This window comes from Lynx rufus, unplaced genomic scaffold, assembly GCF_022079265.1.
Source record: "Lynx rufus isolate CCGP_SWC_20201006 ecotype Redwood Valley unplaced genomic scaffold, mLynRuf1.p SCAF_1, whole genome shotgun sequence".
Classification (NCBI taxonomy): Eukaryota; Metazoa; Chordata; class Mammalia; order Carnivora; family Felidae; genus Lynx; species Lynx rufus.
The window spans coordinates 21663563-21678655 of NW_025814823.1; the positions used below are offsets into that span (position 1 = coordinate 21663563).

At 34.8% G+C, this 15093-nt stretch overlaps 1 protein-coding gene across 1 annotated transcript in view; it reads left to right on the top strand.

The window, feature by feature from the left end:
• KPNA3 (karyopherin subunit alpha 3) overlaps positions 1 to 15093 on the top strand; it is a 98443-nt gene that overhangs the window by 60718 nt on the left and 22632 nt on the right. The window contains exons 3-10 of the mRNA XM_047079352.1: positions 5726 to 5815; positions 6002 to 6031; positions 6118 to 6170; positions 6303 to 6398; positions 9308 to 9393; positions 12604 to 12690; positions 13054 to 13223; positions 14556 to 14600. Coding sequence (XP_046935308.1) covers positions 5726 to 5815; positions 6002 to 6031; positions 6118 to 6170; positions 6303 to 6398; positions 9308 to 9393; positions 12604 to 12690; positions 13054 to 13223; positions 14556 to 14600 — 657 coding nt within the window. The remainder of the gene's footprint in view (positions 1 to 5725; positions 5816 to 6001; positions 6032 to 6117; positions 6171 to 6302; positions 6399 to 9307; positions 9394 to 12603; positions 12691 to 13053; positions 13224 to 14555; positions 14601 to 15093) is intronic.

Below are 15093 nucleotides of genomic sequence, written 5' to 3' on the forward strand. Positions count from 1 at the left end.
GAGTAATGTATGATTTTCATGCCCTAGGATATTTTGGCTTACTTAGGATGCTTTCAGTTCAAATGTGGGATTCATTACTTTATTTTTGATAAAAGAAACAATTTACTAAGTAACTACAATAACTTTAAAAACAAATTAACTTGCACTTGCCTTTGAAAACCTTCGTGGCTGGTGTGAGGGAGACAGGAGGGTTTGTGTAGATGACTTTCACTATCAAGTAACAGAATCACTACTATCTATTGGCTCAATGGAATATTTTTCTTTTCATGCAACTATAACAAGAAACCTATCCAATGACACTTGCTTTTGCTTCCTTTTCAGGATTTTGTAGAAATGTGACATTGCATGGTTATTAGACAGGTTCTTTGCTCACACTGCTTTATATAGCCTTATTCAGGTGGTGGTTTTCTACAAAATTTTACACATCTCTAATCTCATTTGAAGTGAGAGTTTCCTCCGCCTTTTTCTCCTCCTCCCCTGCAGACAAGGTGCAGATGCAGACTTCTTATAAAATCTTGCAGTTTCGGCCATTCGGATACTTCGTTCGTACTTCTCAATGATTTCATTCTTAACTTCCACTGTAATCATCTCCTTCTTACTGCCTTTCTTTTCAACCTTTTTATGCATGGGGGCTATTATATATGTTCTCATGGATGTTGACTACAGTATTAATAAACTCTTGTCATATACTGTACTTAATGTAACTGGCAATAAGCAGCAGAGAGAAGGGTTTATATCTGCAGGCAATCTGACCTAGAATGAAGCAAAGAATTCCTAAGCTTACTCTTGGGTGGAAAAGCAAAGGACTGTCCATTGGTACTTTGAAGTGACAAAAAATATACTAGTGCCAGTTGTGGGCACCTTGCAACGTTCTGAAAAATCACTGATTTCTGCCAAGCAGCGTGGCCTGAGACCAAGCATCCGAGCATGGGAGATGATCTCCCCACAATCCCACACTGAGAGAGTGAGAAGAACCATTGGCTCAGTTGTGACCACATGACATTTGGCATCACGCCCTACTCATTTACCAAATTAAAATGTATTAGAAATGTTTGCTTATCTTGTGGAACACTCGCAGAACAAGTTAGTCACAACTCAATGTTGTGCTGTATGTCCAAATACATATAAAGCAAAAATTGACAAAATTACAAGGCAGAATTTCTTAAAGACATAATCATTGTGGTAGATTTTCTTGTCAGTAATAAACACACCAATTAATAGGGGAAAGAAAAGTTAAATAACTTAATTTGCAAGTGTTTTCTAAAAAACATGTATAAAACCCCTTGAAAAATGGCTCTGTGATAGTATAAAGCTATAATTTCCAAGTGCACTGAGGCAACATGGGGCTCCAGAGGGACATTTGGGAAATTGTGAGATTTTAAGGGAAACATCGCAACATTTAACATCTTTTAGATATCACAGAACTATTAGGGATTGATTGAGGTAGTTTATGATTTAGACATTAGATCTCACTGCATTTGTTTAATCACATATTTTGTTTAAGAGTGAAATAAAATTTTTTCCTTTCAATATATATGCCTCCCTACCCCCCCACACAATCTCCAACCCCACAACCCCTCAATCCCCTGCCAATGACTATTAAGTTGTTTGCACCTAACTATTTGAAAAGGATATTTAGGTGCACCTGGGTGGCTCAGTCCGTTACGTGTTACGTGCTGAACTCTTAGTTTCAGCTCAGGTCATGATCTCAGGGTTTGTGAGTTTAAGCCCTATGTTGGGCTCTGCACAGACAGCTACAGAGCCTGCTTGGGATTCTCTGTCTCCCTTTCTCTCATCCTCTCCCCTGCTGTCTTTCTATCTCAAAAATAATAAATAAACATTAAAAAAATTTAGGTATTTCCTTTGGCCTACCCTGTGGACTGAGAAACTTCAAGAAAATCTGGTATAAGGCAAATATCAGTTAATTTCAGAGTGTTGTGCAGACTGTATTCTCTGATCACCATACAGTTAAATTAGAAATCTGGGAATAAGATAGTTACAAAAACCTCATAGTGTGAAAAGAAAGAAATGAAGGAAGGGAGGGAGGGAGGGAGGAAGGAGGAAAGGAAGGAAGGAAGGACTTCTAACCTTGACCATCACAGAAATCCTAGTGGCTATTATGATTACCTAGAAATGAGCGATAGGAAAAATAATTACGTCAGAGCCTGTTGAATACAGTTAAAAAGATACTTCTCAAGAGAAATTTATAGTAAGTGGAGATATAGAACAAATAATAATAGGAATTTAAAAGGCATATTAATGTATATGTGGCACAGGTTTTAAAATATTAGTACATCACTTAGTTTTTGCTGTGTAATAAACCAATCCAAAACCAAGTAGCTTCAAACAATAGCCATTTTATTCAACTAATAATTTTGTGGGTTGGCAGAGTGGTTCTTCTAGTCTGGGCCAGTTCAGCTGATATTTGCTAGGTTCCCTCATTCACCGATGATGGGTTAGCTGGTGATTCGATGATCTAAAGACGGTCTCACACAACTTTCTGGCTATTGGCTGAGACCTTGGTTGCCTTCTACATAGCCTCATCCTGTAGCAGGCTAGCACAGTGTTCACATGGTGGTTTTAGAATTGTAAGAGCAGCAAGAGAGGACATCCTCAGATGTGTAAGCAGTTTTCAAGTACGTTTGAGTAATGTCTCATTGCCAAAGCAAGTCACACAGCCATACCTGGAATCAGTGCGGGGGCAGGATCAGACTATCCAGAGGCATTGGAAGGGGGAATTACAGCCATTTTGCCAACGGTGTGCCACAATTTGATGACGAGTAATTTTTTGCCAATAGATTTGAAAACTTAGCTGAAATGACCAACTTCCTACTGGAAAAAAAAATTACCCAGCTAACTCAAGAAGAAATGAAAACCTGAATAGTTCTAAAAATAAAGAAATTATTTCAGTAGCTAAAAATGTGTAACCTCTTCTAACCTCCTGAAAAAGAAAAGGTAATCTTGGAGACAGAACTCCAGCAAACACTCAAAGAACAGGTAATTTCTTATTAAATGATTTTAGAGAAGGTAAGGAGGGAACACTGCCCCAACTTGTTCTGTGAAGCTAGCAAACCCATGACATTGAGAATGTGACCAAGACAGCATAAGAAAAGGTGCTTATAAGCCAGTTTCACCTATGAACATAGGTTTAAAAATGCGAAATAAAATATTAGTAAACTAAATCCAGTAAAGAATAACTCTTTAAACTTTCAGGAGGGGCTCCTGAGTGGCTCAGTCGCTAAGTATCTGACTTCAGCTCAGGTCTTGATCGCACCATCCATGAGTTCGAGCCCACGTCTAGCTCTGTGCTGACAGCTCAGAACCTGGAACCTGCTTCAGATTCTGTGTGTGTGTCTCTCTCTGCCCCTCCTCTGCCTGCACTCTGTCTCTCTCCTCTCTCAAAAATAAACATTAAAAACATTTTTTTAATTAAAAAAAATTTCAAGAACAGTTTATCCCAGGTCTTGCAAACTTGTAAATTTTACATTGCAAGGTTCTAAGTTTAACATTAGAAAGTCAATTAATTTACCCCATTACAGATGAAAGGGGAAAATTGTATGTCAATATCAATAGATGCAAAAGAAGCACAGTTTAATAAAATGAAGCACCTATTTGTGGCTGAAAAGGTAAAAGAAAAAAAATCTTAGCAAATTAGGTATAGAAATGAGCTTCCTTACCCCCCCCCCCCCAAAAAAAGACTGCAAACATCATATGTCATGATAAAATGCTATCCCTGCTTTAGGCATTGTTGTTTGTAAGAGGCTTTAGCTATATTTATGCTTTGTATTGCTTTTATGCCTGAAATACCTGTTGGAGTTGGAGAAATGGAGAGAGTACGATTCCTGAAAGGCCTTTGGAGGCTTCATTGTTCAGACTGGAAAATAATTAGAAGAAAACAATAAAAATAGAATCGGATGAACTTAGGGAAACTTTTAAATAAATTCCAAGAGATGTTAAAATTGCCGTATAAAAGATTTAAAATTAACCATGTTACAAATCACAAAGTACAATGCATAGATGCTTTTAAGTTTTGAAACAATATCAAACTTAAATTGTGAAATTCAAATTTGCAGTAGTACAAAAAACACTGTGCACTCTTCACTCAACACCCAGCTTCCTTGTTTGTTAGCTTTTTTCTATATTTGCCTTATTCACTCTCTCTCTCTCTCTCTCTCTCTCTCTCTGATTTACACACACATACACACACTTTTTCTTAAACCAGTTAAGTTGCAGGCATAATGCCCCATTACCCTTAATATGTCAGTTCATATTTCAGAAAAACATACACTTTCCTATGTAACCACATTGCATTTGTCAAATTAACACATAAATATTTACTGATTCATAGATCTAATTCATATTTTGCTAATTCCTAATAATGTCCTTATGAATCTAAGATCCAGTCCAGGATTAGACGTTGCACTTGTCACTTTTCCTCAATCTCATCCAATCCGGCAGTTCTTCAGTTTTTATCTTTCGTGACACGTTTTTTAAGAGTACAGACTAGTTTTTGTAGAATGGCAGGTTTAGGTTTGTCTCATTTTCCTCCAGTGGTGGTGGTGGTTGTGGTGGGGATTTTGGTCAGGAATACCATACAAGTGGTGTTTTCTCAGTGCATCAGACCAGAAGGCACACAGTGTGGATTTGTTCTTTACTCATGCTAAATAACCCTTGCCACTTGGTTAAGATGCTGTCTGCCAAGTTTTTCCACTATAAATTAATAAGTATTTTGTGGAGAGCCACTTGAGACTATAAAATATCAGTGCATGGATTTTAATATTTGTGAAATGCATTAATTTAAAAATGATGTAGAATTGATTGAGTAGTTGCTAAAGAAGTATGCTGTGATATAAATAGAAGTTAGTAGGTAATCTAATATTAGCATATGTATAAGCCTCAGTTTGTTTAAGATGCTTGCTTTTACATTGGACAAAAGTAGATGTACAGATGATCCAGAAAACTTCAGATATACATATATTTCCAGTTTTACCTTTCTGTTTGATCTGAATTTTAACATCAATATTAATACCTCTTCAGTAACTTTCTGTTATAATCAAACACTTCTGTAAATATTGTATTGAAGACTAGGTGGTACAGCCTTTGAAATTATAAATTGAAAAGGATTTTAGAAGTCATTCAGACTTTAATTTATTTAGACTTAATTATATAAACAAACTAAAAACTTAAAAGAAGATTGATTTATCCAGAGTGATATGTGAAATGGCATATGTTGCTGCCATTACAAACAATTGAAATCCCATAAAATGTAGAAATATATTTGCTAGAAGAGAATTTTTGTTTGTAAAAGCCAGATAGCAAGAATTTAAATATGAGATGTTGGCAAGTAGGTGGCATTTATGCTAATGAATTCCCTTTCCCCACATTCCCAACAAGCATACAGACCTTAACATTTGAGCATTAAACTCTTTCCCATCTAGGCAACTTCTTGCTTTAGTAAGTAGATGAAAGCTAGCATGCTAGTTGAAATGTATTTGCTAGACTGTTACAGTAATACTGCATTCCCAAATGTGAATCTTTACTAAAGATGGGGAGGCATGATATTGGTCAAAACTATCATGTTTAATAAGTGTGTGTGTGTGTGTGTGTGTGTGTGTGTGTGTGTGTGAAAGCTGTACTGTTACCAGTTAATTTCGTTACCAAGTCCAGAATGTGGCCCGTCAATGGTTTGTAGTATACACATTTAATTCATGTTATCCTTATCCAGAACAAAAGAGATGAACACTTACTGAAAAAAAGAAATGTTCCCCAAGAAGAAAGCTTAGAAGATTCAGATGTTGATGCTGATTTTAAAGCAGTAAGTTACTTTGGTGTTGTAAAGTGTTTTTACAATAATTTTATAATCAGAGAACTTCATTTTGAATTTAAGATCAATTTTATGATAATTAATGTATATTAACTCATAACTTTAGTAAATAGATTATTTAATAAATGTGATTTTGCTAATAAACTCTTCCCTGAACTGTCTTTTTTTTCTTTTAAGCAAAATGTAACACTAGAAGCTATATTGCAGGTATGTTATTAATTTAATATTTGCATTTTGAAGTATTTGGAAATTGATATTTTTTAAATTTCTAAAATTTACATTTGATGTTACAGAATGCCACAAGTGATAACCCAGTGGTCCAGTTAAGTGCTGTCCAGGCTGCAAGGTAAATACTAATTTGTCTAGAGGAAGTATTATTATAGGTGTCTTAGTAATACATTGCTAGAAGTAATACATTGCTGTGTCTGTTCATAGTTTGAAAATTATAGCAATTAATTTCTTATATTTCTTTTTCTAGAAAGCTATTATCCAGTGACAGAAACCCACCAATTGATGACCTAATAAAATCTGGGATTTTACCAATTCTAGTCAAATGTCTAGAAAGGGATGATAAGTAAGTATGGATTTGAGTCCCTGTTCACTTTTTTTCACTTACCAGAAAATTTAGGATTATTATTTAACAAATGGATTCATTTAGGTTTTGCATTTATTACGTTTTTCATTTGTTATATATTTTTATGTAATTTTCTAATTCTGTGATCATATTCACTAGACCTAGAGTGCTTCTTTTTTTACTATTTGAAGTGTGTGTATATTTTCTAGGAAAATATTAGCTTCTGTTTATTGCCTCTTCTAACTTACCTCAAATATTTTATTTATAGTCTTTATTTATTTTGTTTTTGTTTTTAGTAATATTTTAAAACAACCCAAATAGTGTTTGAGTCACTCTTTGCTTATGAGTCTATATATAGATTAACCTCATGACTGAGTCAACATGAATGGTTTCCAGAACCGAGTGGCTCTTACCCTGGGAATATTCCAACTAATCCACTGATCTTCTGTGAAGTCTTTAACAGAACTCCAACCATGATTAATTGTCTAATGTCCTGCTTTTTATTTGCAGTAGATTAAAAATCAGGTTATACTTTTCCAGAATAGAAAGGAAAAAACACTACTTTGTACCTTTTAAGGTACAGCCCCATTTCTGTTAGTGTTCAGAGATATCTTGGTGTGTTGTATCTTACACCTCATCAGTTTGAATTAAGTGCGAAGAATGTGAGTTTTAACTTCACAAAGTATTTTAAAACAAATGCTAGTTTTGCATTTGAGAGTATTTAGACTAAAATTTGGTGTATTTTGCTAAATGTTGTCTTATGGAATTTTCAGTTGACTAGATAAATGTAGCCACTAAGGATTTTTATTTAAAAATACTTCTTTTTCCTTTCATTATATGCTGCAACCGTTCCTCCAAAAATGCTTAACACTCACTTTATACATACATATTTTCTGTAACAAGATTTATTTAAGTAAAAGTAAGTTTTATATCAGCTATTTAAAAAAAAATCTGTTCTACCTCTACTTTTAGGGACACCCTTTTTCCCTTTGATCTTCTCTTTCTTCATCTTTTTTTTTTTTAACTTTATATTCCAGCCTTTGGCATAGCCTCATTTTGTGGATGTGTTTGTGAATAGCATATATACAAAAAATTATGCTAAAATATATACAGACCTCTGTAACTACTACCTGAAGCAAAAGCAGAAAATTGTCAGTAGTTTGGATCTGATTCTATGGATTGGTCATAGGAAATAGTGTTATCATATAAAAGCCCATAGACTTGGAGCCAAATAGGCATTGATTTAAATCCAGGGTTTGCTACTGACCCAAACTCAAGTGGCTTTTGAGCCTCAGATACCTCATCTACAAAAATCAGGTGATTGTGAGGAATGGAAATGATATACACAAAACACTACACAGTATCAAACTTACAATAAATGCTCATTTATTGTTTACTTATTGCACTCATTCTTTTTCTGTGTCTTCTCTTCCTTTTTTTTTAAATGAGATCTTAGAACATTCCCTGCTTTGTAATTTTATTTTTTTATATCTCACTGTTTTCTCATTTAAGGCCCTCATTTCTAGTATTTTGCCAAGCTACCAGGGCTGGCTTAATATAATAACCCCTTCTTCTTCTGGCCTAGAATGACATAAATTCATCATCTTTGATCTTATTGTCCATTTGCTTCTTCTCTGCCTCCAATATACTCTTTATCCCCTGCCTTTTGCCAAAATTCATCATAGTTCTTATCTGCTCCTCCATTTTCTTATCTGGCCCGTGTTTGTGACCTCACTGCTTGTTCTATCTCTGACATTTATTCTCCTTAAAACCTTTTTCCTTCTTGGATTTTTCTGACCTTTGGTACTACAACCTTACTCTCTTTCTTCGATATTCATAGAGCTTTCTTCTAAGTCCCTAACCTTTGGCTCTCCTCAGTTTTTGCTCACCTCCTCCCACCTTGGTATTCTATTTAAAGGAATTTATATTCTTACAGCCATCTATCCTAACTTGATGTACATAATTTACTTTCAACAGGTCTGTCCACCAGCCTTTAACTTTTTTATCCTAATTCTACATACCGTGGACGCACCGCATTATTTTCTATACTCTGTAGGAGCCCTCTATATTTAGTATGTCTATAGAATAAATTCCAAGTGTTGAAGCTTGGGATTTGAGTTCTACTCCTCTCTGTCCACTGACACACACTTGGATAACCTACCCTTCCAGTTTCATCCCCTGTTACATGTTTTTACATATTTTCTTAGCTTCCACTCTCTGGATCTGCTCCTTGTCCTCCATACGCATTATGGTCATTCCACCCATGATACTTTTATTTGTATTTCCAGCTGACAGTGCCTTTCTTTCTTTATCTGTCTTTGGAAAGCTAGGTTAGTTTTTACTTTCTTTGTGAGGTGTTCTGTCACAATTCCAAATTGTAATGATCTCATCTTTTCAGTAAAATTATGCAGCCTTGTAATAATATCTCCAGTGTGTAAAGCAGATGATGTAGTAGAGTCAGATGGGGACCCAGCTTTAAGACAGAGGCTGTGGCAGTGATTCAAGTGAAGTGGGTGAAGGCCTCAACTAGTACAGTGGTCTTAAGAGGGGTACTATAAATATAAGAAATACTTAGGGGGTAAAATTGACATGACTTTTATATTAGATGTTTATGGGAGAGGAAGGAGTCAAGGACAATAATGACTGGCCAAATGTTGCAGCTGTCAGTCACTGGACTTAAAGAAGTAGGTTTACAATTTGACAATAAACTTCATATATTGAAAAAAAAAAAAAAGAAGTAGGTTTGTACTGACTGACTTTGGGAGCCAGTGATAGTCAGGTGGAGATATCCAAGGTGGATATAACAAGGTGAAATTAAAGGACACGGTAAAGGATAACTGTATAGATCTGCGGGTCATAAATTTAAGTGATAGTTTTGTGTCTAAAGATTTTTTTATTGTGTTTTACAGTCCTTCATTACAGTTTGAAGCTGCTTGGGCATTAACTAATATAGCATCAGGAACTTCTGCACAGACTCAAGCTGTTGTACAGTCTAGTAAGTAAATTAACATCCTTACTTGCTGGGATTTTTTTAAAAAAAATAAAGGCAAGGTGGGGCACCTGGGTGGCTCAGTTGGTTAAGTGTCAGACTTCTACTCAGGTCATGATCTCATGGTTCGTGAGTTCGAGCCCCATGTTGGGCTCTGTGCTGACAGCTCAGAGCCTGGAGCCTGCTTCAGATTCTGTGTCTCCTTCTCTGCCCCTCCCCTGCTCACGCTCTATTTCTCTCTCTCTCTCTCTCTCTCTCTCTCTCTCTCTCTCTGTCTCTCTCTCCAAAAATAAATAAACATTTAAAAAAAAAATTTAAAGGCAAAGATGTGGAGTTTATTGTAAAGACTGAATTTTACCTTCCAATATGTTTAAACTAGTGAATTTTAGGAGTTAATTTTGATGGTTGATATCTTTCCCATAGCTATCATTAATCTATCATTAAATAATTTTAATTGTGGTTACTAAAAAGTGAATAGTTTTATCTTTTTGTGTAGAGACTATGTGCTAATGACAGGTTTTAAAATTTCTATTTCTAGTACCTCCAGTGTATTGAGTAGCTTGTGCCTTTTAACTTGGAACATCTATATTTTTAAATTTTTGCCCATCTCAGGATGGGCTATTATTAGTGTGTTGACCCAAACAGACAAAACAGCACTTTGAAAAAAACTAGATGTCACCAAGTACTCTTAATACGTGTAACACTTAACTGGCTTTAGGTGGCACTGAAAATGATTTTAAGTAGTATACAATATAGCAATAAGTTACATTGTGTCAATTAGTGAGAATACTACTTTCTTTCAGGTATTTTGGTAATACCAAAGGAGAAAGTTCCCAGTTAGATGTTAGTTGTACCAAAAAGGTAGCAGATTTTAGACTAGGGCTTTCAGTAGAGACTAGTAGGTACCTACTAGTTACCAATCTACCTATTAATTGTACCTGCAATTTAGTAACAGTATTTTGTTTGCATTTTTAATCTTTTGGTTACTTTCTTTTTGTGATACTGGTAAGTGATACTGGTCTTCTGTTTGCAGAAGTGATAAATAAAATCAGTTAAATTACAAATGTGAGTCAGTTGAAACCCTCACACACTGCTGGTGGGAATGTAGAATGGTGTAGCCTCTTTGGAAAATAGTTTATCAAAAGGTTAATCATAGAGTTATCATATGACCTAGCAGTTCTACTACTAGGTGGAACCAAGAGATATGAAAACATGTCCACACAAAGACTTGTACACAGATGTTGTACATTTACTCACAATGGCCCAAACATGGAAATAATCTCAATATCCATTAACTGATATAAGTAGATAAACAAAATGTGTTATATAATAGAATACTATTCAGCAATAAAAAAGAATGAACTACTCACTATCAACAATCACCAGATTATGGAAAGAGCCCAAATGTCCATCGACTGACAAATGGATAAAGATGTGGTGTGTGTGTGTGTGTGTGTGTAATGGATTATTCATCGATGAAAAAGAATGAAATTTTACCATTTGCAACAACGTGGATGGAACTAGAATGAAGCTAGCATAATTGCTAAGCTAAATAAGTCAGAGAAAGACAAATACCATATGATTTCACTCATATGTGGAATTTAAGAAACACAACAGGTGAACATAGGGGAAGGGAAGGAAAAGTAAGATAAAAACAGAGAGGGAGACAAACCATAAGAGACTCTTAAATACAGAGAACAAACTGAGGGTTGGGGGAGAGAGGAGGGGGTGAGGGGGATGGGCTAAATGAATGATGGACATTAATAAGGAGGGCACTTGTTGGGATGAGTGCTGGGTGTTATATGTAAGTGGTGAATCACTAAATTCTATTCTTGTAAAGATTATTACACTATGTGTTAACTAACTTGGATTTAAATAAATAATTTTTTTTAAAAGGATGAACTACTGGTATGTGCTATATAAGGATGAACCTCAAAAACATTATGCTAATTGAAAAAAGCCAAACACAAAAAAATCCCACTTATTATACACTTTCATTTGTATGAAATATCCAGGGTATGAAAATCTATAGACATAGAAAGCAAATGGCTGCCTAAAGCTGAATGGGCAGTAGGACTGCTATGTGGGTGTGGCATTCTTTAGGGGGTAATGGAAATGTAAAATTAAATTGTGATGGTAACTATACAACTCTGTGTAAATGCTAAAAAACGTTGAATTGTGTACTTAAGCAGGTAAATTATATCTTAATAAAGCTGTTAAAAGTGTGAGTTGGTTTTAAGTGTTGGTAGTGCAGAGAGATACAGAAAAAATACTGTAAGTAGTACACAGTTGTCTGAAATTTAAGAAAAAATGATCTAGCTTATTTTAGCTTCCCACCTGGAATGGGTATGATACCATTGTTTCAGAACTTAAGCTAACATGTAAATTATGTAAGCATAAGGATTATAATGATAAATCTCTTTTATTATTCAAGGTAAGCCAGATATGGGAATAATCAGTTCTTTAATTAATCCCATATCAGCGATTGGGATCATATTGACTAAAGTATTATATTCTAAGTTTATGTGTTTAGGGTTTTTTTTTTTTAATGCATTACAGGAAAAATTTCATTTCTTTTTTTTTTTAGTTAATGATATAACAACTTTTAAATATTGTCAATAGGTGCGTTATTGAATATAATTAGGGGAAAATACTAAATTTTTTTAGGGTAAGGGTATATGCCACATTTATTCATTCATTGAACTATAATTGGGTAACTATAGTGTGCCAGGCTCTCTCTCTCCCTCTGTCTCTCTCTCTCCCTCTCTCCCTCCCTCTCTCTCCCTCTCTCCCTCCCTCTCCCTCTCCCTCTCCCTCTCCCTCTCTCTCTCTCTCTCTCTCTCTATATATATATATATATGTGTATATATATATATATGTGTGTGTATATGTATGTATATATATATATATATATATATATATATATATATATATATGTTTATTTATTTATTTTGGGAGAGAGAAAGAGAGCACGGGACAGAGGCAAATAGAGACAGAATCCCAAGCAGGCTCTGCTGTGCCAGTGCAGAGCCCAATGCGAGGATTGAACTCCGCAAACCATGAGATCATGACCTGAGGCAAAATCGAGTTGGTTGCCTAATGAGCAGAGTCACACAGGCACCCCCAAGCTCTGTATATTTTGTCAATGTATTTAGACTGAAATCTATAAACTCTTCGACATTTTATAATACCAGTATTTATTTTTCTTTATTATAGATGCCGTACCTCTTTTTTTGAGACTTCTCCATTCACCACATCAGAATGTTTGTGAACAAGCAGTATGGGCTTTGGGAAACATTATAGGTAAGTTGGATTTAGGTTTAAAAAGAGACCAATTAAGAATCTTAATTAACTTTTTTCCTACATTGGCATAGCCATTACATCCTATGTTTCCTCTAATTTTAACGTGGGTTGACTATCTTCTTGCCTTATAAGTACAAACTTAAGATGGTACCTCTTGAAACAGATATGCAATTTGCTGTCAGGATTTTTAGGTTAAATTTGTGTTCTCCAAATCAAAATCTGGAGAAACAGCAACACTTGATGCCCTTGACTAATGGTGAGGAAACATAGAACATCAGTGTCCCAACATGAGCCATTGCATACATTTCAGACTTTCTCATCCTGAATGTAATTTTTTTTTAAATACAATTTTCATTTCTGTAGGTGATGGTCCTCAATGTAGAGATTATGTCATATCACTGGGAGTTGTCAAACCTCTTCTGTCCTTCATCAATCCCTCCATTCCCATCACCTTCCTTCGGAACGTCACATGGGTCATTGTCAATCTCTGCAGGAATAAGGATCCCCCACCGCCTATGGAGACAGTTCAGGAGGTAAATGAAGAATTGCAAAGCCCAGATGGTATATTTTCCCTATGTTATGCTTTAGAGTTTCATGCACAGGGAATGAAACAATGCATATACTGATTTCATTGCAGGTATGAGATTTTTTAAGTAGCATATCATATTTAATTTTTGACTCCTGTGAAATGGAAGTTGAGTATCTTGTGGCACCTGAGAGAATATTAGTCCACCCTAATTCTTATTTTTTAATGACTGTTTTCACGAAAAGGAAACAAACTTTCAAAAAGAAAAATACAAAAGGAGAAAATCAAATCTCAGAAATTTTGTTACTACATTGCATTGTTGGTTTACTGCTAAAAAAAATTAAAGGATCGCTGCAGATAAAACCTGATGTACTTAAATTCATATGTTCTTGAATGAATTTACATTAAATCCAATTGAAATTTCCCTAGATTTCTGATAAAATTAGTGTTCTTAAATGTGTGACATGCTTTGTATTAAATTTATTAATTAAAACAAAGTAGAAAATTTTTAATTTACATTTAATCTATAAATGAATCTGAATATTTTAAGTTTTTAAAAATTCTATGCAGCCTTTAATCACTTAACTGTGTCAAAAAATGTTAACTCTGAATCTTTATAATTGATATCTTTCACCAGCTTCTACTGCGTTTTGCTGTTATGGAAAGGGTACTTAGTGTGATTCTACCTCTTCCCTCCCAGATTTAAAAAAAAAAAAAAAAAAAAAGGATCTGTAAGGCCTGAATTCAACAAACTGTATACTTTGTACTGGTTGTTATTTTCTTGACTAAATCTGGAGCCAGAAACTTTAATTTGACTCAAGTAGCTTATTAAATATAGGCAGGTAAGTGAGACGACAGTTTTCAGAATAGCTTTCTTTAGGCGTGCCTGGCTGGCTGAGTCGGTGGAGCATGCAACTCTTCATCTTGGGGTTGTAAGTTTGAGCCCCACATTGGGTGTAGAGATTACTTAAAAATAAAATCCTTAAAAAATCGATTTTTTTTTTTAGAGAGCTATACTGTATAGTTTCATCTCCATTCTTTCCACTTGACATTTTATGTCATAAAGAAAGTTACTGAAAACAACTGTTTTTTCTTTTAAGGTACATTAATCTCTGCCAGATTTATTTGGAAGTTTTAATCGGATATCTGAAGTATGTTTTAGGTTTTTCAGATTGAATTTATCAGATTTTCATTTTCCTAATAGGGATTCAAGCAAATTTAACGTTGTCTTTTCTTGCTCTGCAAATAGTATTTACTGTTTTTTGTATCACAGTTATTCATTTTTACAAAGACATATTCATCAACTCTGTGTTATTTATTGTTTATCTTCTTTCCTCAGATTTTGCCAGCATTATGTGTCCTCATATACCATACGGATATAAATGTAAGTAAAGCAGAAGCTTAGATTTGGGATTTTGTTCTTGATGGAACTGGAAAGGTTATTTATTTTTTTAGTCTTTTGTAAGTGTCAGCATATATTTTATTAACTCGTGAAGCTTCCACAATGTATAACTATTTTTCAGAAACAGGGTTAAGGTTATATTAAATTTATATCTTAAATCATCCAGACAGCAATAATGCTAACTTTGGAGAAGATTTGCATGTGTAATGTATCTGTATTATTAGTGTATTTTAAAGTATCAGTATTTATAAAGAGGTGAAATCTTTAGAAAGCACCTTCATGGGGTGCCTAGGTGGCTTAGTCGGTTGAGCGTCTGACTTCGGCTCAGGGCATGGTCTTGCAGTTTGTGAGTTTGAACCCTGCAGCAGGCTCTGTGCTGACAGCTCAGAGCCTGGAGCCTGCTTCAAATTCTGTCCCTCTCTGCCCCTCCCCCACTTATGCTCTCTCTCAAAAATAAGTAAACATTTAAAAAAAT